The following is a 27,029-nucleotide window of genomic DNA, read 5'->3' on the forward strand; positions in this document are numbered from 1 at the left end:
TGTGTATGTGAGTATGTGTGTGACTTGTGTGTGAATGTGTGTGTATGTCTGTGCATGTGCACACCCGCGCGTGTCTGTGTGTGTGTGTGTGTGTGTGAAATGCTAATACAGAAGTAGGTCTACTTCTCGTGTGGTCATCTGGGTAGGAGGTAACTCAGGCTGATGCTAGGTTTCCAGGGCTCCTGGACTGATAGATATGAGCTGGATGGGTAGGTGGAAACCAAGGAAAAGAGGCAGAATTCTAGACAGTGAGCCTCTTTATCCATTAATACTTTCCTGGACATTGGGTATCATTCTGGAAATAAATAGGATGAATGAATCATATAGTCACTAAAACCAAACTAAACAACAGGCTCTTAGACTGTAGAATGTGTGCCTAAATTTAGGGTATTAGAGCTAATACCCCGAGTCAGCACGTGTTCAGATGTATTAGGCAGACTCAGCCGCTTTCCAGGCAGCTCCAGACTAGGAGCACACATGAGGACCCCTTCTACCTGTCCTGGTGGAGGATGCAGGGGTGGGGTGAGAGTAGGGGTGGGGTGAGCAGTTGAAGCAGAGATTCCCATGACTACAAGCACCATCTTGTGCTTTCCCCTAGTGGGTTCCTGCTCACTTTATGTCAGTCTATGTGTACAAACAAATTTTTAAAAATTGTCCCCTGCTCGGGAAGCTGACATCTGCCACTTTCATGAATTGGGAATGACAGACACCCCGAAGGGTGGAAGGAGAACTAGTCAGCTGATTTTCCATCAAAACTAGAATGCATGCAGGCTCCACAGCTGACTGAAAGAGCAGCATTGCCCCGTCCATGCATTCAGTGGTGATTTCAGGTGACCAAGGAATGGGCACCATCTCATTCTGACTGTTAATCCTGGTGCCTTCCCAGAAAAATTGAGCAGAACCTTTTCCAGCCCCGCCTCCCTAAACTGGTTTGTGATGGAGATTGGGGATGAGTCCAGCATGCTTTCAGATTCCTTCACGCCTCTGCTTCAGGGGGCGTGGCCTCTTCCCCTGTGCCCGCCTCTGCTTTCAGGGGGCGTGGCCTCTTCCCCTGTACCCGGTGTGGGAGGGAAAGCCAGGCTCTGCAGGAAAGAGGGCCATGACCACCTCGCCACCTCTCACGATGTCTCTGATCTTCTCTGGCTCGTTGCCCCATGTTTTTCCCAGTGTGGATAGATCACATGTCTGTTCTTCCCGGTAGATCCTGTCTGCGTGCCCTCAGCACCCACCGTGGCAGCTTCATGCACAGTCCACACTGGTCTTACCTCATTCTCTTGACGTATTCTAATTCATGCTCCTGAGGGAGGATGTCTGATTGAGTCAGGTTATCACTTTACAACAGGATGTATCACGGATTATTGGACGCCTCACCTAGTGGCTGACCTTGGATCACATGTCTAACGTTTTTCTAGTATGCTCAGGCTGGGTTATGTGCAGCAAAATGGCTACCCAGTCCCCCGGAAAGGGGTGTGGTGGGCAGACACATTGATTGATAGCCCAAGTCCTCTGCCTGATGTTTATTGTACATGAGTCTAGCACTAGCCAGCATAAAGGATGGGGAGTCCTTCTGAACCCTGAAAGACTTGGGGCTTTTGATCACCCAGATTTTCAAATGTACAGTAACATTTATCATAAATTATCATTAATAGACGAAATTAAGTGGTAAGAGACATTTCCAGTTATTGGCTTCATTATATTGTCCGTGTATTTCAACTCATCTTTAAAAAGCAGCCACACACACACACAAAAACACAACAAAGAAACATAAATCTGGACAGGGACTGTGCCGAACAATGGAAGTGTGGTAAAATCGCCTGTGGAGTCCTTATAAAACCCAACCTAGTGAATATGTATTTTAATGTTTCTAGCAATTCCACAAACTGAAACCATATTGAAATGAACAACTGATTCAAATAAGCCAAAGCCTGCCTCAGGCAACTCTAAGCTTCGCACCAGTTTGGGGTTAACTCCCGTCACTCCTAACATTTGTGAGAGTCTACGGTTCTAAACAGCACAGAAATGAGATCACAAGTTCTACACAGAATAAATTAGGTTGGGAGCACCGCAGACTTGGGCGTTGTGAGCCGGGGGCCGCTTCCTCACATTGGCTGCTTCTGCAGACCAAAGAGCCCTGACCGTCCCTGGATGAGAGGCGGCTGCCTGCAGGTTGTCGGGACACTGCTGGGCGTTTCTCCAGGTACCCTCTGCCCTTTTCCTTTTGTACTTTAACCTGTCGGTATCCTGTGAAGAATTCTGTGTTATAATTCATATCTGTGCCTCCCGTTGGATCCCCTGGCTATGGCTTAGTGTCTTCATTTGTGAAACAGGAGAGCCATTCCCAGCAGGCTGGAAACCTTCATGTGCTGACCCCTAGAAAATGGTCTCCATTTATTAAACATCTTTAGACCCCTCCATTTCCCCCTAACATATTTAACACTAAAAGAAAAGAAAAGATCCATGATTTTAAGTGAAATAAGGTTTTTTTTAAAAAAATCATTCTACATACCTAGAGACTGGTGTTTTAAAAGAGTTGTTTTTTAAAAACCACGGTGAAGAAGGCAGGAAAAGAAGAATATAAAAGGAAGAATGGTTAGACACCCCATCCTTGCCCCTCATGTGTCCCCAATAGAGGGAATTTTGCATCCCAAGCAGGATCAGATTTGGCCTCCAGAAACACGTGGGAAGTGAAAGCGATGCCCGTGACTGTGAGGGCAGATGTATCCCGTTGCAGGACAGTGGGCTGAAGGTCCAGGGACAAGAGAATAAAGATAACGATTTCACTGCTATCCTCTACTAAGTAAATCAAAGAATTGCCACATAAATTTCAAACAGTTCAACAAAAACAAAGACAAAAAGTCAGAGAAGCGTTGAGTGGATCCCAGCAGAGGCTCCCAGAGGGTTCTTGTGTGTGGGATGAAGACCCTCACTGGGCTTGAAAATAGCCTGACACGGAGGCTGGCTGTGCAAGCCCACCTGGCCAGACTGCCTCTTTGTTGCAGAGTATGAAGCAGGCACCTTAACTTTTCTTACTGTTTTTTTTGGCTAGCGTTGCATCTTATAAGTCAGAGTCTAGTTTCTCCTGTCCATATTTTTTTTACTGCACAGAAGGTTTCCCATTTTGCAAGTGTTTGCAGAACGGCTGGGCCCGGAGCTAAAACACAATGCGTATGGAGTGCAGTATGTATTCAGTTCAGCAGGTTCTTTCCACCATATGGGCTGTGCAGGGTGCTTTTCACTTGAGATGCCACTGCTGAAGTTGCCAGGAGCCCAGAGTAAGTGGAGGAGAGGTGGGAGGCAGCCCTGGGCTTCACCACACCTGGGAGAAGAGCCTGGTGTTGCGCAGCTGCCTGCATTTTTGACTTGTCTGTTTTCCACTCATACACAGTCCTGTCGTCAGCCTTCTCTCGGGCCCGGCCCGCTGTACCAGTCATTGTTAAGGCAAACATGGAATCCCAGTTGAACTTCCAGGAAGAGAGCAGAGGAAGTAATTAGTACTTGTGCTAATGAGGCTAGCAAGACTGTGGTTAAAACCTCATCAGTTACAGAGGGGACATGACTGGAGGGCAAAGCCAGTCGATGTGTCTTTTCTTCCTCCTACACATTTATTGTCTCTTATTTCCTGCAAGGCACAGTGCACAGAGCACTTTGATAGGAAAGCAATACTGGTCTGATCTTTGTGGGAGAATTTCAGCGGAGCATCCTTCATGCTAAGTATGATTTCATGGTGAGAAGGAGAGTTAGGGGTGTCAGGTTACACATGCACGATGTTCTGCATATCCTTCTATCTTGTAGCCTAAATAGATCCATCCAGGAAGCTTCACTTTGACGTTGACTCCTTAAAGAACCACAACCTCTTTGACTTGGTTGGGAAATTAGTGTTCATTTGTCTTTCTGGCTTTCCCCCCCTTTTTTTTTTTACCTTCCTTTAACCCAGCCACTAGCGTAGGATGGAGAGCTCTCCACCCCCAGGCCTGGAGACAGGGTGTGTTACATGTGATGAAGATCCACGTCAGTCACGTAACAGTGCTGTTCCAGTGACTGGGTCAATCTCTCCACTTGCTCACTGACTTCAAGTTTCTCACATGCTTTCTCCCTCAGCCTGCTAACACCTACCTTTTGGCCAATACAAAGGGATGTTTGTGCTTGTATTTTTCATGAATCTTGAGGGAGTCGTTGCTGTCGACTGTGCGCCTGATCCAGAACACTTCCTATCACAAGAGTGATAGGTGGGTCTGGGGAATCCCCTTGCTCGGTGAACTTCTCCTTGAAACAACAAGGCTTTGGTGGTTTAGTTTGGTGCATTATCACTCAGTTTTGTCTAGCGGAAGGTTATGAGCATTCCAGAGGAAAGAGGAGGCCAAGGCAGATACTGTGGAAATCTAGCTGGACAGAGACACAGCTGTGGCAGTGGGTACTCCATGAGATATGAAAGTAACATGCTCAGACTGAGTTCAAGGGTGGTGAAAAAAGAAATGGCCGTCCTCTGGCTTTGTTTTCCCTCTGTCAGGGCTAGCTGCTACTTGTTCTCCACACCTGCTTGAATGAGCAGTTAGAACCACAGAAAATGTTGAGGATACTGTCGGATTGCCCAGGAAACAGAACTGGGCATATATGGTACATGTTGGCCTCTCCGTTCTAAAGCAAGGGCCAAAGGGAAGAAAATGCCTTGAAATTAATAGAATTCACTGGAGTAGTGGAGGGGTTCCTCAAAGTCTTAGGGTGTATCTCTGGCCAAGGAAAAGCCACATTAGAGTCTCCCAGTATTGTGGATGACAGAGCATCCCTGAGCAAGGGTAGTGACAGCCACACTGGAGTTCCAGTCTCATTCATTTGGTAATTGGTTATTTTAACACAAACTGTGACTGAGGAATGTGATTACACACCTGTCAGCCATCTGATGGGAAAGAGAGCGCTCTGTGAGCAGAGGGACAGGCCACATATCTACTCCGGTCTCTGTGGAGTCTTCTCCATCAAAGATGTCATTTTTCATTTCTACTGAAACAAGACAGACCTGATAGCTACGGCCTTGTCTGGGTCGTTTATCAGAAGTGCTGCCACAGAGGCTAACCTAAACTAATACAGTTTCATTTTGATCGCATCTTTGCAGACATCAGGTCCTAACACCCAGGAGGGCAGGTGTGATATTAAGAAACAAATGACTATAAACTCTGAGCAGTACCTGCACAGCGTACCTTTGACAGGGGGAAGTGGTGGGGAAAACTAGGAATCAAGATGTTTTCTATGGGAAGATGAAATCAATCAGGGAAATAAAAGGAAGCTTTTCCGGTTGCTCAGATGAGCAGGGGAGTGTTTTCTCACTTATGAAGAAGAAAGTACTATGATGGGTCACACTGGGGGTTATGAAGAACCAAAGGTGTGCTGGAAATGTGGGCATGTGAAAAACAAACAAACAAACAAACAAACAACTCAGGAGCCATCAAGGCGGCTCGGTGGGTAAAGAGCTTGCTGCCAAGCCCGACAACCTGGGTTTGACCCCAGGAACCCACATGATAGAAGAAGAGAACTGGTCCCACCCCACCCCCAGCTGTCCTCTGACCTATGGCATGTACCATTCTCCAGTGAACAAATAAAGGCATGACAATAATACTTTTTAAAACCCCAAACCCCAAAGACAGTGATTTTGAATTGAGTTCTAAACTGAATAAAGACCCAATAAATGCTACAGGGGTTAGTTCTTGTCTTTCAGCTTAAACAACAATTCTGCTAGTTTCCACACATTCTACAAAAAGGTGACAGTGCCAGGTTGTTTGGACACCCTCCTTTGTTTCCTCCATTCCTGGGCATCGTTGATGGGACTAGAAGGCTGAGAAAAGGCATGTGAAATTACAATGTGTGTGCATCCCACTTAGATACATACAACATAGTCTGCCGAGCACAAATATGATGACATACTCTGTTATTGGCTTAGGGACAATGCTTATACAAGGAGATGTTAATACATAGAAAATACAGAATAAAGAGAATCAGTGTGAATGATAAGCACAAAGATTAATACCAAAGACTTGCTGAGTGAAGGATGAAGAATTTGACCAATAGCAAGCAATACCCAAGAATCCTGGGTTGCTCATGTGGGAACTGTCTGTGGGGTAGGGATGTTGTTTGCTGATGGAGATGATATACAAGAAACATCTAAGAAGAGATGAACAGGAAAGGGAGGGCCATTGTGATGGCCCATTGGGTACAGGCTCTTGCCACCAAGCTTGATCCCCAGGATCCACATGGTGGGAGGAGAGCTGACCCCATGCATTGTTCTCTAACTTCCACACACAAGATGTGGCACATGTGCACCTACATGAACATATGGGCCTACACACAGACAGACAGACAGACAGACACACACACACACACACACACACACACACACAAACACACACACACATACATACACACACACACACACACACACACATGCACATATACACACACACACAAGAACAGAGTAAATAAATATAAAAATACTCCTTAAAAGCCAGTTTGAACAAAATTAGTGGAAGTGGGAAAGGGAAGACACATGGACAGAGGATGCCTGTGTAGGAGCAAAATAGGCAATCCTATGGCAAAAGGTCTAGACATGGTCTGCTCATATCAACTGCAGCCACACTGTGTGCACGGTTATAATCCTGATTAGCGCGTGTGCACACATTTCCAGACCTCCTTGGCACTTGGCCAGTGGCTCCTGATGGGCATCTGCCTTTGGTTGCTAATCATACTCTTTCAGCTGCACACAACTTACATTTTAATCAAAATTTCAGTGTAAACAAAGACAGCGCATCCCCATGACTTCCTGCCAGCTGATCTTTTCCTCTCTAGGAAAAAGAAGAAGACAGATTTATGACATTTAAGTCACTGTCATCCGTTGAGTGCTTACCCTGGGGCATGGTTTGGGTTCCTGCCTCCACTCTCCCAGGGCTGACATCAAATAGGCCTCATCACTGCTGGATGCTAGCATTCCAGTCAAGTTACCTACCCAGAGCCGCTTCCCGGAGGAAGTACTTGTGGAGACTCATGGCTGGAGAAGGCTCAGTCCATTGCAGTGGGGAAGGCATAATAGGAGACAGCTCAAAGGTGCTAGGTGACTCATGTCTGAGCAGGGATGTAGCATGGGACTGACTTTTCCCCTTCCCCCTTTTATTCTTCCTGGGACCCCAGCCCTTGCAGTGGACACACCCACGTTCAGGATGGGCCATCCTACCTCAGTTAATCCAAAACACCCTCACAGACACACCCAACGGTGTCTCGCCCAGCCTGAGGTAATTCTTGGGCCAGTCAAATTGATAATAAAGAATGGCCGTCATAGTCATACATGTTGTCATTACCTCTGAGGAAAATACTTCTGACTTGACCCTAACTCTGTTTATGAGAATGTCTTTATCCTTGGCCCTTGGTAGATTGCCTTAATATAAAAATTATGATCATGTAAAAATCCAAAATTTAAACAAGATAGATGTGCACTTTAGACTGTGTGTGATAAACCTCGGCAAGGGACCTTTTCTTTATTGTTATTGTTGGAGTTAAAGTGTGTTGAATGTGTGAGCCGAACACAGTTCATTTTAGGTGCTCACTTATTCTGTTACCTTCTACTGCTGGCCTTGTAGTCAATGCTCAATAATGGTAACAAAATGAATGAATGGAGAGAAGCAGGAGAAAAGCATTGTGTAAGGACTCTTACCAGTGCATCTGGTTTCTGTTTGGTCACATCTGGTGGTTCTGTATAAATATAGTGCAGTGCACGTTATAGTTTGTAGGACCATCCAAAGCATTCTTTTGAGTCTCTCATTACTTAGGGCATGGAAATTAATTGTACTAGGACACTTGGTTACATGTAAATTCTACTTGCTTTTGTTAATAAGGGAAAACTCATATTAGTAACAGATTTTATCAAGCAGTAACCCTTAATCCTTTTTTACTATTTTCCAAATCAAACCAGGTTTGTTTTTTTTTTTTTTCTTTTTTTTTTTCTGTTTCACAATCAGCCAAGAACCACAGGAAGAGGTTTACATTCTGGAGTCTGGTGTCTTTGAAAACATGCCTTCATCTCTCTAGGGAGAACAGATTTGCACTCTTACCTTTGAATCCTGGGCCATGCAAAGGAAATGGAAAGAGACTACAAAGCAGGCCCTGCCCCCACCTTCAGCTGTTTGTCAGCTTCATGTTGTCTCCTGTCCCAGCTCCGTGAAGGGTTTCTTTCTAGCTCCTGGCACCACACCTGTCATCCTGCCCTCTCTCTCCTCCCATGTGTCCCAATCCTCAAGAGCAGAGCACCCAGAGAAGCCAGTCCCTTCCACCCTGGAGGCGGAAGCTTGGGTCTGCTAGGCCTATTGGTGTGTTTTGGTGGCCCGTGCTCCTCTAGCCTGGCACAGAGACCCTCAGCCTCCTAGCGGGTGTCACTTCCCTGCTACTGCTCTGTTTGATGTCTGCTGGGCATCAGAGCTTCACTGTGAAGAGGGAAAAACAGAGGCAAGATTTCCCCCTTGTGCAAGGCCCCACAGGGACATGCTAGCCATCCATGTCTCTGCCCTCTTTCTAGTAATGCCTGCAGCTTCTGCCGCCCTTTGTCACCAGGGGTGCTCTGTTGACTGTGCCTGTCTGGAGTCAGCAGCCTGTGCCTGGTGACCCAAACCAGCACACAACCCAGCTTTGCCTTCTGGAGCACTTGAGCCTTGGTGAAGTCACAAGCAGCTTGAGGTGGTGGGGTTATAGACCAGGTGAAGATTTGGGACACTTTAATGAGCTGCAGTCTGTAAGGGGCTCAGCCTGGTGCCCAACACAGAAAAATAGTGAAATACTATTATTATTGCCAAAGTGACAACTGTATTGAGTATCCGTTTATGTCTTGTCACTGAGGTGGATGTGGTGGCTCCCCGGGGGACTCTAGTCTTGAGAGCCTCTTTCTGGTGCATGACACTAGAAGGAATCACGGGCAGTTGAGACATTAGGGTCCTGAGACCTACAAGATAGTTTTTGAGTGACTGGAACAAACAGAAGAGGCTGGCTGTTCACAGGGGGAAGCACACTGCGTTATTCTCAATTTATCCCAAGAAGGGATATGGAAATGCAGGACTGCTTTGCTTTTCTTTGCTTAGGCTTTGATCACAATGTACCTCCCTGAAATAAATTAATAATAATAATAATAATAATAATAATAATAATAATAATAAAAGAGAAGCAAGAAGTACTTAACATTGACCTCTGAAAATGGACCATGGCTTGATGATCATCTGTGGGCTTCGATGGAGCCATCTGTAAGCCCCAGTCAAATTCTGCCTAAATGAGTCTCTCCTACTTCAACCCACCACAGTCCCAACTTTTATTACCCCCATTCATCATCTGCAGAGTGGCTGGGACTTAAGATGAAGACTCCAGAGAGTGTCATTTGAACAGAGGTCGTTATTTATGGCGTCCTGCTGCCGCCATCTTTACAGTCAGCTCCTCCGAGAGGTTGATTGGCGCTGAGTATGGAACGGCAATTTAGGCAGTTTTTCTTCTTTAAGCCTGGTGACACCTCCGTTAACAGGTCAAGGGGCACACGGCTCGTAACTGAAGCTGTCAGGAAGACCAGCATGTTTGGAATGACGTCTGGACTTTGCACTCTGAAAGACCCAGGGGGCAAAACCAATGGATGTGTCACCCGTCTTTCTCATTTTCCTGCATCCATGGGCGTAAATCACAGTATCCCTGCATGGTACTCAGAACATCCACAATGCACAGCAAAAGTAGAGATTCACTCTGGCCCTGGCTTTAGTCTTTGTGGTCAGACTACTGCAAGTTTGTAAAGCAGTATGCAATACTCTATTTCTTCCTAAAGAAATCATATTTTTAAGAGAAATTGTATTGGGGACATAATTAATAGATGTCCCAGGCTAGAGCAGTGATCAGAGTGAGACAGGTGGGCCATGGTGAGGCCCAGAATGTCAGGATCAAGGCCACATCTACAGGGGAATGGCACACTCTGGGCAGGACAAGTATACGGAACAAAGATTCCAATGTAGGCCATGGGCAGGGTGAGATGAGCTGAGGGGAAGGGAAATGGCGTCCAGATGGGAGTTGGGAGGACAGCAGCTGCTAGAGAAGAGTGTGACGGCCGACGTTAGCCCCGGAGCTTCCGCAAGCCTGCTCGGTTGGTTGGTAGTTAAATGGGAGGGTATGGACTGAGGTTCAGCTTAGGAGAACCAAAAGACGTAGCTAACTTTCTCTTATCTATGCCCCAATGGTGGAGTTCCTTTGCTGAGAGAAAAAAGTTGTAAGAGGGAGTACTGAGACATTATCACTAAAGATAGTTGTGACATCATGCTTTTGACAAGTATTTCTATGAGTCCAGAACTGACCACTCTTGACCTCAGAATTAGAAGTGAGGTTTGAAGAGACCCTTCATTTCATCTCGTGACTTGCCTGTGACTGCCCTCACCAGGTGTGCCCTCCGAGCTGTTTCTTCAGAAGTAGAGAGATGTGAGCACTAAGGCTCACCCAGATCCTCTCACATATTCCCCAGGGCCCATAGCCTCTTCTCAGGGGAACTGTCCATGCATGGTATGGTGGGTATCATGAAGGGTGTGTTCTGTAAACATGCCCCAGAGCAAGTGAACTCATCCAGAACCACAATTCCAGTCCCTTGCATTGTTCTCCCAGCAACTGAGCTAATTAGTCATGCACCTGCATTGCCTGCATCACCACATCTGTCTCCTGGGGGTGGAAGGCAGTGTGGATTGAGCAGAGGCTGGCACTTGGCCTCCGGCTCTCTGAATCACAGCCATACCTCCATGAATGATGACCATAAACTAAGTTTAGTTCTCAGCAAATGTTTTTTTTCAGTGTCTCCACTTTCTCCAGGAGTAACCGGTGTCTTGGTAAACTGATTCATATTAACCAGAGTCACAGTTACAAGTTACACACAGTTACACACTGGGCTGGTGTACCATAGTGCCAGGAAGGAGTGAGACAGGGTGGCACAGCACCCCTTGTGGTCTGCTCAGCATGACTTGCAGGGTTAAAATCAGTAATATCCTCATGCTGGCGAGGCTTTAAAAAACTCACAAAGGAAATCTGAGAGCATCTCAATAGTTGATCAAGGTCCACAGACATTCTCTTCTGGTATTGAGGGACCTCAGCGCCATAATTAGTAGTGAAACCTGCTTGTAAAGAACATAAAGAAGTTGCTTTAAAGATTATTTTAAAATCAAATTTAAAGTTCCTTTTCTCAGGCTGTGCAGAGATCTGCTGACACACAGCCTTATCTCCCTTTTCCTGGATTCTTTGCAGACACCCACCCTACTTCTGTTAGATCAAACACCACCACCCCCTTCCCTAACTCCCTTGGTTCATTCAATCCTGGGAAGTAAAAACAAGAGGATTATGAGAAACACACACACACACATACACACACGCACGCACACGCACACGCACACACACACAATTTAATGACACTGATGTTCACAATTAATGTATATAATATAAAGACACAGGGACTTCTTTAGCTGACAGTACAGAAGTAAGCAATCAGGGTTTTACGGAGTTAGATTTGAGAGCCATACTGCCTGGGTGTGAATTCTGGTTCTACTACTTGTTAGCTGTATGACTCATAAATTGCATAAGCTACCTCAGTTTCCTTATAAATAAAATAGAATAATAGTGGCTGTGACTAGGGTTTTCTTTTGTGTGTGGGGGGGTGGGGGAGGTGATAAATACCTGTGTTTGTATGTTAATATAGAGACAACACTGGTCCAGAGCCTGGTGTGTGTGAAGAGAGTAAAATGTTGGCTGTTATTGCCAATCTCTGATAGCATCCAGAGCAGTATCTTAACCTGGTTAGTCGTACACTTCCTAATCTCATTTTTGGCCAGGCTGTTTCTGGGGGAGACATCTTGTGGGTAAGGATGCCCCTCTATAACGTCTGGATCCTTTCGGAGCCTTGCAGATGGGGTCCCGGAGTCTCCATGCAGCCCGCGCCTGTTTCCTATTTCCTCCAACGTCTCAGGTCCAGCCCGAGGTCTGCACACACAGATACATGCCCAGCCCCCCTCTGCCCAGTGATTGGAGAGGGCGGGAATAAAGGGACTCATTGCCGCGTCTCGAGGAGCCCAATTATTGAAGCGTTTTGTGGGTGCCAGCCGGTAGCAAAGCGGAACCATTTCTGCTTGCCTGCCTTTTGTTTCCCCCTTCACAGGTCCCAGGGTAATAGATGCAAATGAAAGGTGGAAACGCCAAAAGGCAGGCAGTGGGCGGAGGGTGGGGGAGGGGAGCAATCAGGGAGCTGGGATAATCCAGTGTGGATTAAGGTTCTGGAATAATCAGAAACCGCCAGGGTGTGATGATGGCACAGCTTTCATGGAGAAGAGCAGAGAGACTAACTGTATGCTGGGTCTTACCTGTGGACATTTTGAAATAACAGTTCTTACAGAAAAAGGCATTCGTGTGGTCTGACAAAGAGCTGTGAAGATAAATGCAGAAGGCTCACCTGTCCAATAAAGGAAAAAATGGATTTAACAATAAAAAGTAAAGACAGAGGTTTTCTGAACCACTTAGAAGTCACCCTGGCGATCGCGCAGCACGCTGTTGTAATGTGCTGGGGCGAGCGTGATGTGTCTTAGTTCATAGGGCAGCTGTGTTTCAGGCTGATGTGGAGACTCTGCTGCTGTTCTGTGTGGAACCCTTTAGGGCCCCCAAGAAGGGCAGCCATTAATCAGGCACAAGCTAGCCGGGGCTTTGGTGGCTCCGAGCAGTTCTGCCCTGACATCTTTAAGACGCTCGTGGAAACCATAAACATGATTCAGTTCCCATTATCTTCATGTTGCATATTTGTTACCATTATTCTTTGAAGACTCCAAATTGGATATTAAAAATTTATGATATATATAAAGATTTGCACGGAGTTTAAAAAAAAAATCACTGCAGCCAATAAGACCTCTCATCCATCAGAGGTGTGCAAGCTGCCAGGGAGCCTGGAGAGCCATGGGGGGAGCCAGCCTGCTGCCCACAGAGGAGCCTGGAGAGTTAGGAGGAGATATGCTGGGAAACAGCTTTTCCTTCCGTCAACACGGAAGCTAAATGGGAGTTTAAATACATTTTGTTAAGAGAACAAAGTAAAACAGCTCCATCACAGGACCCCCACAGACTGTCGTCACCAGTGGATGATAGAGGAGCTCTCCCGCACAAAGATTAGCAGTAGGTTCCTGGGTCTGGAGACTGATGTTCAGGGATGGCTGGGTACTGTCCAATGCAGAGAGCCTGATGCCAGGTAGGAGAGCTCTGTCCACCAGAGAGCTCTCTGTCAGAGCTGTATGCAGACACACAACTCAGACTGCACAGACCACTATTTGTATGAAAGGCAATGGGAATAGGAAAAACAAAGTATTTCGGAACATTGCTTTCAGCACAAGCAGGGGTTAATGACCGCATCTGAACTGTATTTACAGGTGTCCTAGTCAGCGTCGCTACTGGGAAAATGAAACATCCTAACCAAAGCAATTTGGGAGGAAAGGGATTATTTGGCTTATACTTCCACATCACTGTTAATCGTAGAAGTCAGGGCAGGAACTCAAACAGGGCAGGAACCTGGAGGCAGGAGCTGGTGCAGAGGCCATGGAGGAGTGTTTGTTCCTCATGTCTTACCTGGCTTGCTTTCTTCTTATAGAACTCAAAACCCTGAGCCTAGGGGTGGCACCACCCACAAAGGGCTGAGTCCTCCCCATCATTAATCAAGAAAATGGCTTACAGGCTTGCATACTGCCCAATTTTATGGAAGCATTTTCTCAATTGAGGGTCCCTCCCCTCTGATGACTTTACTTTGTGTCAAGTTGACATAAAACTAGCCAGTACACAGGGTATATGTTATCTAAGCATGGCCAGGGCTTCATATTTAATATGCAGTCTCTGCCCTCGAAGGATTAGAAAGGATTAGTTTATAAGCGAGAGAAGACATGAGTCATAAGCAAGATGAGTGCAAAGGAGGCACCCCAGACTGGCGTGGGACACAGGAAAAGGTGCACACCAGGAAGCGGTACGCTCTGGGACCCAAGGAAGAAGGTACCTAGTGGGCTAGTCTGCTTTAGGAATGGGCTTATGGGTGAGACATTATCAGAAAGGAACAGAGGTTTGGTCTAGGGGGAGTAGAGAGAGAAGTGGGGCAGAAATGTTGCTTGTTACCATCCAAATCAGGTACAAGGCCTGCTGTGGAGCTGAGAGCTTGCTGAGGAGAAGGGATAGGCATTAGGCAGAAGCACATGGAATAGGGGGAGAGATATAGACATGAGGCACGTGGAACTCAGGCAAGGCGGGAGCTCCGGGGGATCAGGACTGGAGTGCAAAGCTGAGTGTCCAGTACTGTGGTTGATGGGTAGGAATTAGTTCATTCACTCCATCCACCAGGTACAGAGTTCCTGTAATATGCCGGGTGCTAGACTATGCCCTGGAGATTTGCAGCCAAACGGAATGCAGTTTGAACACACAGGGGCCCCACTGAATCATGTGCTTCCGGGACCCAGGTTAGGACTCAGAAGAAGAGTTCCCAGGCGACTAACATAAGGCAATGCAGTTGAGAAGGCTCAATGATGTGTAAGAATTTTCCAGAAGTGGAAAGGAGAGATGGATTTCTATTTTTACCCATGAAAATAAAGGTAAAGGACAAGAAACAGTTGAGGGATCTGGGGACTTATCCTGGAGGACTGTCCCACTGAGATAAGAGCAGCTGAGCTATAACTCAGGGGAGGGCAGGGAGCCACTCCAGAGACACCCCCACCCCCCGCCATTCCAGCAAGGGCAGCAGGGCAGGGCAGAGCTCTGGGGGTCTGCCCCTGCAGGACAGAGGCGCTGGCTGACCTTTTGTTCATAAAGCCATTTATCGTCCTATAGAAGGCAGTCTGTAGCAGCTGCCAGTTCCTCTGAGTGCCCTTGATATATTTGCACACGGTATCAGAAAGGGAAACAAAATTTTCCCAAATGGAGTTCTTATTCACTTACTATGAATTTGAAAAAGTTTTATTGCTTCTGGTTCAAAACATTAGTTATAAAATAGAAAGCTGACATTCCCCTTATGTCTCTATAATGAAATGCCTCATCTCTAAACCTACTCCCACAACTTTGAGATGTACTATTTTTGATGTTCCCAAGTCTGGTACCAACACCACATGCGTAGGCTGACACAGCCGCATCTGCTGTAGCACTGGAAGAATCTGGAACCTCCACCACATTCTCTGCCCCCTAGTTCTGACTCCAGGCAAAACCTTTTCTTGTTTCCAAAATAAATGACAGCACATTGACACTGAAGTATAAGCTCTCATTCATCATGGGGAGGTGTAATTCCAAAGCTTCATCGTCTTTCTACTTATGATAATGACATTAACAACCTGTCCATCAAGGCAGAAACATCCCTCTTGTTGGAGGTAGGTCCAAGGAGTTGTTTCTAGGATGTTCCATATTTTCTAAAGGCACTATCCAGAGGAAAGAAATGCTGATTTTGCTTCAGTGTGAACATTGCACCAAGACTTTTTCCCAAAGAAAGAAGTGAGTTCTTTGAAGAAGTAAAATTTGTTACAGAAGAAATTCAAAATAAAACAAGTCGTGATTCATAGAGAAGTGAACGGAGAGTACTTTAAGGCAGAAGGTTTTGGAGTCTAGAGTCATGCCATTAACCAGAGTTACAGCATCTAGTGTTTATTTAAATAATGCGACATGAAAACAGATGTGTGAGGCCAAACATGGTGGCACATACCTGTAATCCCAGCACTCGAAAAGCTGACGCAGGAGGATCTTGAGTTTGAAGCCAGCATGAGCTACATAGCAAAACCTTATTTCAGAAAACAGAAACAGGGCTGGGAGGCAGCTCAGCAGTTAGGAGAACACACGCTCTTGCAGACGACCAGAGTTTTATTTCCAGCATCTTGTATGTGCATGGGGAGTGGGGGAGGATGCGGAGCTCACAGCTGCTTCCAATTCCAGGTGTGAGTGTGTGATGGGGGGCACTCACAGCTGCTTCTAACTCCAGCTTCAGGGACATCTGAGACCTCTGGACTCTGCAGGCACCTGCCCTCGCTGTGAGAATGTGCACACACACACACATAAAGAATTAAAAATCAAAACAAATCTTTTTAAAGCACAACCCTACGTAGAAACCTTATAGTTTTCGTGAAGACTTTTTACTTTTGTTTCTTTTATATTAAAATGTGAAGCTTTCTTAGAGCAGTAGGTCCAAAATGGACCTTTGGCGTGACAGCCACATGCTACCCACTTATGTTTCCCTTTAGTAGCACAAATATCTAGCACATTAGTCAGAGGAAAACTGTTGGGAATAAGACACATGGAGTGAGTTAGCCCATCATCCAGTGTCTCTCGATGACATTCCTTCATTTCAGAACTTGTCACTCCAGAACAAAGTCAGACATTCACACTGTCCTCCCGGCCCCAGTGGGTGCCAAGAGCCACCAGTGGGGTGGTCTACTCCTGACAGACAATTGCTGGGTATTGTTCGTAGAGAATTTAAGAACAGTAATAAAACTGTATGCAAGTCTGTCTGCTCTGTGTTGTTACCTGCTGTTTTGGAATAATTTCAGTGTCCACATGCTCATCTGCAGGGGTAGTTGGCTCCCCCTGTCTGTATCTCACCATTGTCATTATCTGGTACCCAAATAGAACAGATGTAGAATAAGGCACAGGCACCAATATATGAGATTCTAAGATGTCTTCAAATATATCTACCTGTAAGATTAGTAGAACTGCATGGAGTCTACCTGACATTGCCACCAAGATGCCAGGGAATGGTGAGAAAGTGCATTTTTGAGGAGTGTTTAATAGACAATGGTTAAAGATAGTGATGGGAGATTCAACCCTGCCTTGCCCTCTACAAAACTGTACCCTTGTTGGGGAGATGGAAGTCAAGTTAAGAGAAAGTAAAGTGTAGGTACTGGTCTTGGTTGGAGAGGGAGAAGAAGGAATTTACCAGGAAGTGAAAGGCTCTCTAGGTCTCTTTGTTCACTAGAAACCAAGAGGCAAACCTGGACAAACATGAAATTTTGCCATCATGGCAGCTGGTCCCCTGACCTCTCACCCTTTAGAGTAAGACCCATCTCCAGGGCCACATCTACTGAGCCTTGCACGGTACCTCAGTGTCCTTTTTATGCTGGTGGATGCCCTCCTTAGCCCAGAGGTTCTTAGCTCTGCTTGTACATTGCTGCCATCTGAGAGATTTTTATTGTTTTGGTTTTTATTCTATTTTTTTTTAATGAATTCACAAAGAACTACACTCTGGGCCCTACGCTGGACCAGTTTAATTAGAATTGTGGAAAAGGAGAAGAATCAGGAAATGCTATGTTAGCAAACAGACAGGAAACAACCTACCCAAGATGGTTCTAACATGCAACCAGGGTAGAGGGCTACTGCCTAGTTGAATGCACTTAATTCCACTTAGGAGTGATTTAAACTTTCATTTTAAAACTTCATCATGCAAGTGAGTTGCTTTGGTGAGAGGTGTGTGTCAGGGTGCACATGCACACAGATGCGAGGGTGGTGGCTCTAGAGTCCTTGGACTTTGTGTGCTGTCCACTCTGTGCCATAGGTGGGAACACAGGAAATGGCTAGACAATGGGATTATTTCGTTTCTTTTTCATATCATTTATTTATTTATTTGTATGTGTGCATACACATGTACTGGTGCCTTGCTGTGGTACACACGTGGAAGTCAGAGGACAACCTGGGAGTCAGCTCTCTCCTTCTACCATAAGGGTCCCAGGGATTGAATCAGGTCCCCAGGCTTAGCCATAAATGCCTTGTCCACTAAGCCATCTCGGTTGACCTGGAGGATAGCATTTCTTGGATTCTGGAGTCAGGCTGAGTGTCCGAGGGAGCTATGGGGGGGGGGGTTAAACACAACAGATCAATGGAGATCCCTTTATCTGGCTTCCCTTTATCTCCCAGTGTCCTCCGTCCTCTAATTAACAAAACCCCCTAATAAGGCTTGATATGAAACCTATAAAGCACAGTCAAATCTTAGATAATGGGGCATGTTTGTCCCCTGAACACATAAAAAGTATTGTGAGCACCTTGCATGTAAGTGGAATGAATGTATTTTTGTCACTTATGTTGAAAATATCCCTAGGCATCTGGTGTGTATGAATGTGTATACATAGTACATGCATAATAAACATATTCCACCTTATGAATATTTATACACAAGATACATATATATTGAATATAGACATACATATGTAAATAGTAGCCCTTGTAAACGATATGCAAATTGGGCTTCTGAGCATATGTATCACAGTGCATCAGGAATATAATAAATCCACCACCAAGCAAGACATATTTTGAGATGGTGTTTTCTTGAGTTGTTTATGATAGGGTCCAGTTATTATCCAGGTAGGTGTTATTTTTCATTGGTGAAAAGCGAGTCACTGGACATGGCAGCATTACTGGGAACAAATGTGGTTCCTTCCCTTAAGAGGTCTGTTCCTCACACAGTGGCTTAGAATTCTGCTATAAAGCAGTTGACATCGTTGCCACCCGTAGGCATCTCAAAGCCTTCTTCCAGCTGCCCTGGTCTGGGTCCTCATGGCTGCCTCTATCTATTGGGGTTTGAAATGGATTCCCTTTGAGTTCCATTAGCCTGCACTGTGACGTCACTGCAGAGGCAGCATTCTGACGCGGTGGGAGGAGCACCATCGGCTTCAGTTGACTGTTCAGCCACAGGACACAGTGCTGGCTTCTTTTCTGCCACAGTCAGCCTACCCTAGGACACATTTTAATTTGACCCTGGTTGTAGAGGTAATAATGGCATATTGAAAAGTCAACCCATTACAGAGATGGCCATAAAAAAGATACCTTAAAAATGAAGCCCCAACAGAGCAATCTCTTTCCACACAGACACGTTATAAACCAGCCGCCCCGACCCTGTCATTCCGTTCCCGGTCCCACCTAGAACCCTCATGATGAGTAGCAGAAACCTTGATGAAATATAAGCTATACAGTTTCCAAATGTGCAGAGTGTGGATTCCTTCTTCAATGACAGTCTACAGCGTGGCTGGGGAGCTCCAAGAGACACTTGTCAGGTCAAATTCTGCTCTGTCAGGGAAATAGTACGTAAGCATTGTCACTGCTGCATCACCAACCCTGCTCACGCCCACCCCACCCCATATATCACAACAGGTAGTTCTCAGCTGTTCCCTTGGTGCCAGACATACATTTTATCTAAAGAGATGGCAGACAGAGCTACCTGCTGCTTCCTGCACGGCTCTCCCTGTGTTTTCCTCCTTTTTCCTACCTCATTGGGGCCTTTAAAAATCAGCTGGCGGGGAGCCAGGAGCTCATCATTTTAATGCAGTGCAAAATGGGATATGCATAATTATATGCAAGCCATATGTGAGGGAGGCAAGCTCAGCTGTGGATTTTAGGAGGCTAGGAGAGAGAGAGGGAGAGGGAGAGAGAGAGAGAGAGAGAGAGAGAGAGAGAGAGAGAGAGAGAGAGAGAGAGGAGTTAGGGCTAAGGGAAGATGAGGGCTGCAGAGTCCAAGTGTCACGGATGAATGGATTAATGAGTGTGCTACGGACACACCCCTTTCACCCACCTCTCCCTCACACCAGCTCCTAACCAGAAACCAATGGCGATTAGGAAGAGAGACCACAATCGGTGTTGCTGATGGATACTAATGCTAATGCCTCTGTTGAAATGGCAGCTTTCTTAATTGACAGCGTAGATCAAAATAACCAGTGGCTTTTAATGCAGCTTCTGAATTAAATCTATTTTTTTTACTGCATTTGATTGAAGTATTATTGTTCTTATGAGATCATTGATCCTTTAGGATCTTTATTTAAAAATCGAGGGGAAGCAATTTATCTCTAATAGTATTGCAGTTCAAAATATAACTATGCAAATTGCTTTTCTTATGGCCTTGCTATTAGAATTTCTTAAAAGTGCATTATCTAGAGATTGCTTAAGCATGCCGAAACGTTTAAACACGTATGTATGTCACACTATCCTGATTGTGCAAAGAATCCTGTCACCATGTCACTGCAACACTCAAGTGGTGGTGATTGCCAACAAAATTAGTTGATTTTGGTTTGCTTCGTGTCGTTTGAACTATGACACCACAACGAATTTGCTTGTTCAAACTAAACAATATAAAGAAAAACAGAACTCAAATTTTGATATCTGAAAGGCATACTGCGTATTTAAACAAACTTCTTAATAATGTTGTTATTTCTGGATTCCCGTTTGTTTAATGATCTAAGCTGTTATGCTTTTAGCTTTTTTTTCTTCCATTATTTGTAAGTCCCTAAATAGGCCATTATATTTCCCTTCAGGCTAGAGATGAAGATGGACGTGCTGAAACTTTCCCCCAGCAGCACTATGCTAAGGAAACTCCAAGGCTTGCCTTCAAGAATAACTGCGAACTACTTGTAAGAATAACATACTTACGACAAGTCTAGAATGTTACTTTAGCACAGTGAAAACAGTTCTTGCGAGGGTTTGTTCTTGATTACATAATTTATGAAATATTATATTTTTCTGTGTAGAGTTCTAAGTGCTAATTCTGATATCACTGCATATTAATTATAAGATCTCAAGTTGTTTGCAAATCTTTTATATCTGATTTTAGAGCTTGAATGGCCCTGTCTTTATTAGCTTGTTTTGTATTGTAGTTTATAAGCAGTCACTTGGAGAATGGCTAGTAAAGTTAAAAATATAACTTTGATACATGGAGCTTGGAGAAAACCCCACCCCACCCCACCCTTCCTCCTACGCCCCAAATATGCGCTATTGTAGCAGACAACAGTTGCTGGGTTGACTAGGGAAGAGTCCGTTTGACACACAGCATTCCCTTTAAGATTCTAGTATTCCTCCACTACCTTGCCAACCTCCACAGTCTCTCCCCTGCAGGAGTCAGTAGTGACAGGGTGGGGGATGTTTACTGTCGGGAGAGAGGGGACATCAGCTGTGATGAAACTCGGTTCCAACGGAAGGTTAATTTGCTGTTCAGTTTAGCATTTATAGTGAGACAAGATGAAAAGCAAGCATGAATGCCTATTATATTTCTATTAAATGAATCTGTTGGGACCTAACATTCTTGATTAGCTTTTGAAAACGAGTGCTCGGCAATGCATTTTCTGTTTACCTAAAGTAAACAGAGAATGAATTGTCATTTATTTAGAGAATCAAACACTATTTTAGAAAATGAAGCTTTATGAAGGATCTAGCCTGTTGCCCCTCAATGTTCTTTTCTTTTCGATGGCATTAAAGCAAAAACATTTGCTCCAGCTAAATGAAAGCAGGGAAGGAAAATGAAGATGCTCGGCTGTTACATTTTGAGGTAGTTTAATTCCTGTTTGGATTTTTAGCCAAATAGAGGAGAGCTTTGCCAGGTCTCTGCCTTAGGAATTCCCACGTGTAACAACAGCCTTTGGATTTGGCTTGGATACCAACTGTTCATTAGAAACAAAGTGGCCAGAGCGCAGGAGAAGACATGCAGGCCTCCCCATTGCAGGGGCGGCAGCTGCATGCTGACAGCGAGAACCTCCTCCATGCAGCTCAGCCCGCACCACCACAGCAGCTCCACTCAGCCTGTGTGTGCAGTGTCCTTGACCAACCAACCTGCAGGCAGACTTGCTGCTCATAAATGCAACTGTTCACATGAAAATTTAACTCACCTGATACTTTATTTGAGGGCTCTTAAACGCCCTGGTCTGCTACAGCATTACCTATTCTGCAGGAAGCCCTTTGCACTTGGTTTTTTAATGCTTTCTTGGTAACTGCAGTTACCCACGCCTGAGATGGGGTAGTGGTGGCATTTATCGTGTTTTGGTATCAGAATGCTTTCAGAGGTGGCTTACTCCGTTTTACAAGGATTGTGAAGACCTATATACCATACTTAACTCCCCACTATGTATTGGAAAAGTAAATATGCTTGAGTGTATACTGGAGAAATTTTTTTTTTTACTGTGAATGTTGTCTCCAGATACCTTTAGAGTAAATGAACGCTTGCAGCAGGACTGTGTTGGCAGTAGTTTTGAGAGGCTTGGTACAATCTTCATCGTAATGCAGTCGCTGTCAGAAATGCTTTGTTTTGTTCGGTATACTTTCCTGTGATTAAAAAGAAGCAGACACAAGTAAGCTTATGTCTCGAAGGAGAAATTTAAAAATAGACACACACACACACACACACACACACACACACACACACACACACACACACAGCTGCAAGAAAAGCAATGTGTTTGCTGTTGTGAACGCCTGAAAGGTTATGCTTCTTTGCAAAAGAATTGTTCATTCTTAAGAGAGAAATGGGAGGTCCTTGGAGTTTTCTTACTACAGTTCTGAGGAGATTTTTAGGGAATCTGGCAGAGAGGGTTGCAAACTCTACTCCAAAGTGCCTTTTTAGCTTAAGGGTGGTTCTGGCCTCTTCTTCCATGGCTAACTGCAGCCCCAGCAGCAGCCGGTTGGGAGAGGGAGGAAAGTCCTCGGGGCACAGGGGTCTTTGGAGTTCTCAGATGATCAGAAGCACACAGCTGGAAGACTTGTCCCATGGGCCCCAGGAACTGACAGAAGAGGGTTGAGGCCAGGTAGACAGGACATTGACTCTCTATTATTGATGGTTGAATGTCTCTGTACCCCTCCCCTAGCCCATGCTTCTTGGAAGAGGCAGAAATATTGAATAACTTACAAACAAACAAACAAACAAACAAACAAAGCAAAGTAAAATCAATGCCTGGAATACACAAGTGTGTGTAATCAGAAGGCACCAACAAAGAAAGCATTGGCTGTAGTAGATTCTGCTGTGCAAAAGTAGAGTTCCTGTAGGGTATTGATATTTCCATTTAAATCTCAAATTGTGATGTGTGCCTTCACACCAATGTACTGTACACATGACTAGATAATTAGCTTGGTGGCCAAGGTTCTTTCTTTGGTGGTAACATAGTGGTGTTTAAATTAATTTAGAAAGTACAAGGTCATAAAGACCAATAATTACATAAACAAGTCCTACGTGATGGGCCACAGTTCAGTGTGGCCACCTTGCTCTTCTTCATAGAGAGGTGTGTGTGTGTGTGTGTGTGTGTGTGTGTGTGTGTGTGTGTGTGTGTGTGTAAGAGGGGGGCTTTCCTACATAATCAAGCCATGACCAAAGAAGACAACTTTCAGTATAAGATAGTGTGGGTGATTGGTGTCATCTTGACACCACAGCAACACAGTGTTCACGAACTGGGGCGGGAGGACAGTTAGAGCTAGCCATGGCAACCGGCACTTACACCAAGTTCCAACTCCATTGGCAGTCATTAAGTTTCTCCTGGAGAAATGAGCTCGGGACTGCAAGGTTTCTCGTCTCCCCTAATGAAATCCCCGTTCAGTGGGTGGACTGTAGGAGCCAAGGAGAGACGAAATCCTTAAGGATATTTTGAGTTCATATTTTCTCATTAGCCAGTTTTATTGTTACTTCCCAAGAACTGGCTGGGTGAAAATCTTGTAGAAATAGAATGTAAAATTGGGCCTGGGAAGGGAAAGGCCAACAACTAGGAGTTGTTGAAAGGCTTGGAGAAGGAAATGAAGACAACGGAATTGACATCCCAATTTGTGTGTGTGTGTGTGTGTGTGTGTGTGTGTGTGTGTGTGTGTGTGTGTGTGCTTGTTTAGGCCAGGCAACAGACCGGTGAGCCTCTGGGATTCTTGGCCTCCCCAGGGCTGGGATTACAGGTTAGAAAGCGAGCGAGTGTAGGAAGCCCTGAGAAGGAAGTGCAGGGGAAAATAAGCTTGTCCAACCCGGCTTCAGCTTCCAGAATCATCACCCAGAGTCTGGATCTCTATGGCTACCTCCAGCTGGAAGGGTGAGGGCTGTGGAGAAGGAGAAGGAGGGAGCCCACAGCTGGGAGGCAAAGTAAAAATAGCATGGGAAAGAATTCTTTCTGGTCACTTACAATGCCAGGGGAGGGAGAAGATGAGAACTATTTTAGTGTGGTGGCCTCATAAACAGAGATGATGGGGAGGAGAGCTGATTGCTATACCTCAGTTCCTTTTGGAGGCAGGTAGGTGGGTTAGAAGATGTGGGCACGTCATTCTCCAGCTTCAGAAATTCCGGTGTCAGCGCAGCGTTCGGCTCACAGGTATCTCTATGTGTTGTACTACATGAGCAGAGAGAGACATAGAATGGGAAAAAGATAACGTTCCTGCCCAGAAGGAGTAAACGCACTGTTCAATAGAGCCAGGCATACCCAGCATGGTAGCCATTAAGTATTTGGGTTCTTGGGTAAAACAGTCAAGTTTGCCCCATAGATCCAAAGGCATAAAACACATAAGACATCACAGTGGACTCAGGTTTTTATCTCTTGGGCCTCTCTGAATTTACAGTCTTCATCTATAAAGCCTCAGGGGAGATTACAAAGACGACACAATGGTGTATTGAAGGTCCCTGTTGTCGGTACAGATTAGCTATGCAATTGGGATTCTTCTTATCATCTTGGTTGTTGCCACTGTGTGATAATCCCTGTCCTGGAAAAGTACTAGGAAAGTTCCCGTGTGTGAAAGAGAATGAAATGCTTGTCGCATGCAGTCTTCCATGCCCTGGAAGACGCTCTTGTTCTAGGCCTTGCCACAGGTGGCTGTTGGTTATAGGAACTGGTGTGGGAGGGAAGGGGTAGTAGTGAGGAGCAGGAAGGCTGGATGGGAGGAGAGTGCAGGCCATGTCCCCTGTGGCCTGTGTAGCATCTCAGTTGGCCAAGTATGGAGAACCTGAAGACTAAGGAGAAGGCAGATGGGCAGGTCTGTGAAGAGTCCTCATCCATGACCAATCCTGTGGATTCTACTTCATAAGAATTCCTAGTGTTTCCATAGATTAAAAATTACTATGGAAAGTTTCTAATGTTCAAGATGATAGGAGTTACCATGTACCCCGTGTGCATTTCCCCAGTGCAAACACTCATCAGCTAGAGGCTAATCTTGCTCTTGATAGATGATGATGATGATGATGATGATGATGATGATGATGATGATTATGCTTTCCCCCTCCCATTCCTCCTTTCGCCCTCCTCAGGTAACCCCTCCAACCTCTCTCATGCTTCCCCTCAAACTGATAGTCTCCTTTGCTTTGATTATTATTGTTATACACGCACACACGCACGCACACACACACACACACACACACACTGTGTCTATGTTTGTTGGTTGTGTGCATGTGGTTTCAGGGCTGGCTACTGTCACTCTGCACTGGACAACCAATAAGGGACGCATCCCTGAGAGAGGCTAACTCTCCTCATCGTGGCAGTCATTGGCTTCCTGTGGCTCTTTGTCTAGGGATGGGGCACTGTGAAAACTTCCACATTAAAACATCGTTTTACGTTAAAACGTTGCTATAACCGTTGCCCCCATCTTGTCGATGCAGCCACATCTAGGGGAGACTGTTTCACGGTGAATTTCTTGGTATTCTGGCTCCTACAACCCTGCTACCTCGTCTTCCTCAATGATCCCTGAGGCCCGGATGCAGGAGCTGTGATGTCGATGCATAGGTTGGGCCTGGACTCTTCTTCACAGTCCACTGATCTTTGCCGTGTGTCCTGGTGTGGTTTGCTATGGCGGTCTCCATCTGCTGCAAAGAGAGGCTTCTCTGCTGAGGGGTGGCAGCTCACTGGCCTGTGTAGAAGGATAAGATATAGAATGCAGTAAGACATTCTGCTGATCTACCGAGTGGAGGGAGTGGATTCTTTTCTAAGGTCCGTGGCCTCACTAGCCCAGAGAAATTGGCTTAGGATTATAGTACTAGGCACGGTTTCCCTCCTGTTGAGTGGGGTTTAAGCCCAGTTAGACAGCTCCTGGTTACGGCCAACACGTGAGTTCAGTTTATTGTACCTTCACAGATATCTTGACATGCTGGTCACTGTTGTGATTCATAGGTGTTGCAGCTGGGTAGGACTTTTACCTCCCTCCCTTACAGCTTGCATGGTGTTTTCCCGGAAACATGGATGCTTGACCACAGGAAAGGACTTTCAGGTCAGATCTATCTCAAATCATCCAAGTCCTGTTCACTAAGTATGCCATGTTTTCAGCAATAGGGGCTCACCCTCAAGCCCTAAGAGGCAGCCTAGAGCTACGCTGACAGTCCGTGTGGTTTGGGGGTCACCTGGACTAGCCTGACCAACTCTTCAGAAGGGAGCTTCTTGTGCCTGGTACAGCAGTTTTGTTACTCTGTAGTTCTTGTAGAGGGAATTGTCAGCCCAAGAGGCTTAACTTCCTTGAGTGTGTGGGGGATCTGGGGTAGGGGTGGGCGTGGGAGTGCATGCACACATGTGCATGGATGGATGTGTGTCTGCATGTGTGTGCGTGTGAGTTTGTATATACACTTGTTTGCATTGAGCATAATTTTAAGTAAATATAAACTAATATGATTCCCTGAGGCTTTTTTTTTTCTGTTTGTTTGTTTGTTTGGTTGGTTTTTGGTTTTTTTTTTCGAGACAGGGTTTCTCTGTGTAGTTTTGGTGCTTGTCCTGGATCTCACTCTGGAGACCAGGCTGGCCTCGAACTCACAGAGATCCGCCTGGCTCTGCCTCCTGAGTGCTGTGTTTAAAGGCATGCGCCACCACCACCAGGCCTGATTCCTTGAGGCTTTATCAAATAACACTAATATTTGTCCCTCATCCCTCCTTCTTCAATACTGACTTCCCTCCCTCCTTCTCAGTTGGACCCCCCCCCTTCCATTTCCCACTTTGTATTACCCGTATCCTGCTAGTCTGCCCCCAACACTGCCTGTGGTCCCTGGTCTCTGTGGTTACTCTATGTTTTATATTTACATCTGAGGATTTGGAGCTGGGATCCGCAGATGAGGGAGAACACATAATGTTTGTCTTTCTGTGTCTGCCTTACCTCATTCAGTATAACCACTTCTAGGCCTATCTATTTACCTGCAAATTTCATGATTTCATTTTTCTTTACAGCTGAGTTGTATTCCACTGGGTATGTGCATTGCCTTTCCATTGTCCATTCATCTGTCAGGACATTGAGGCTGTTTCCGTTTCCTCGCTATTGTGACTAGGGCAGCAGTGAATGTG

General features: G+C 45.5%; 1 protein-coding gene across 2 annotated transcripts in view; it reads left to right on the forward strand.

The window, feature by feature from the left end:
• Positions 1-27,029, forward strand: part of LOC118570222 (sine oculis binding protein homolog) — a 164,784-nt gene that overhangs the window by 77,668 nt on the left and 60,087 nt on the right. The window contains exon 5 of one of the 2 annotated variants that reach the window (XM_036168576.1): positions 20,307-20,402. The exons of the other annotated variant lie outside the window; for it this stretch is intronic. Within the exon in view, the coding sequence (XP_036024469.1) occupies positions 20,307-20,402 (96 nt within the window). The remainder of the gene's footprint in view (positions 1-20,306; positions 20,403-27,029) is intronic. 2 annotated transcript variants of the gene reach the window in all.

Source organism: Onychomys torridus, chromosome 19 (genome assembly GCF_903995425.1).
Source record: "Onychomys torridus chromosome 19, mOncTor1.1, whole genome shotgun sequence".
Lineage (NCBI taxonomy): Eukaryota > Metazoa > Chordata > Mammalia > Rodentia > Cricetidae > Onychomys > Onychomys torridus.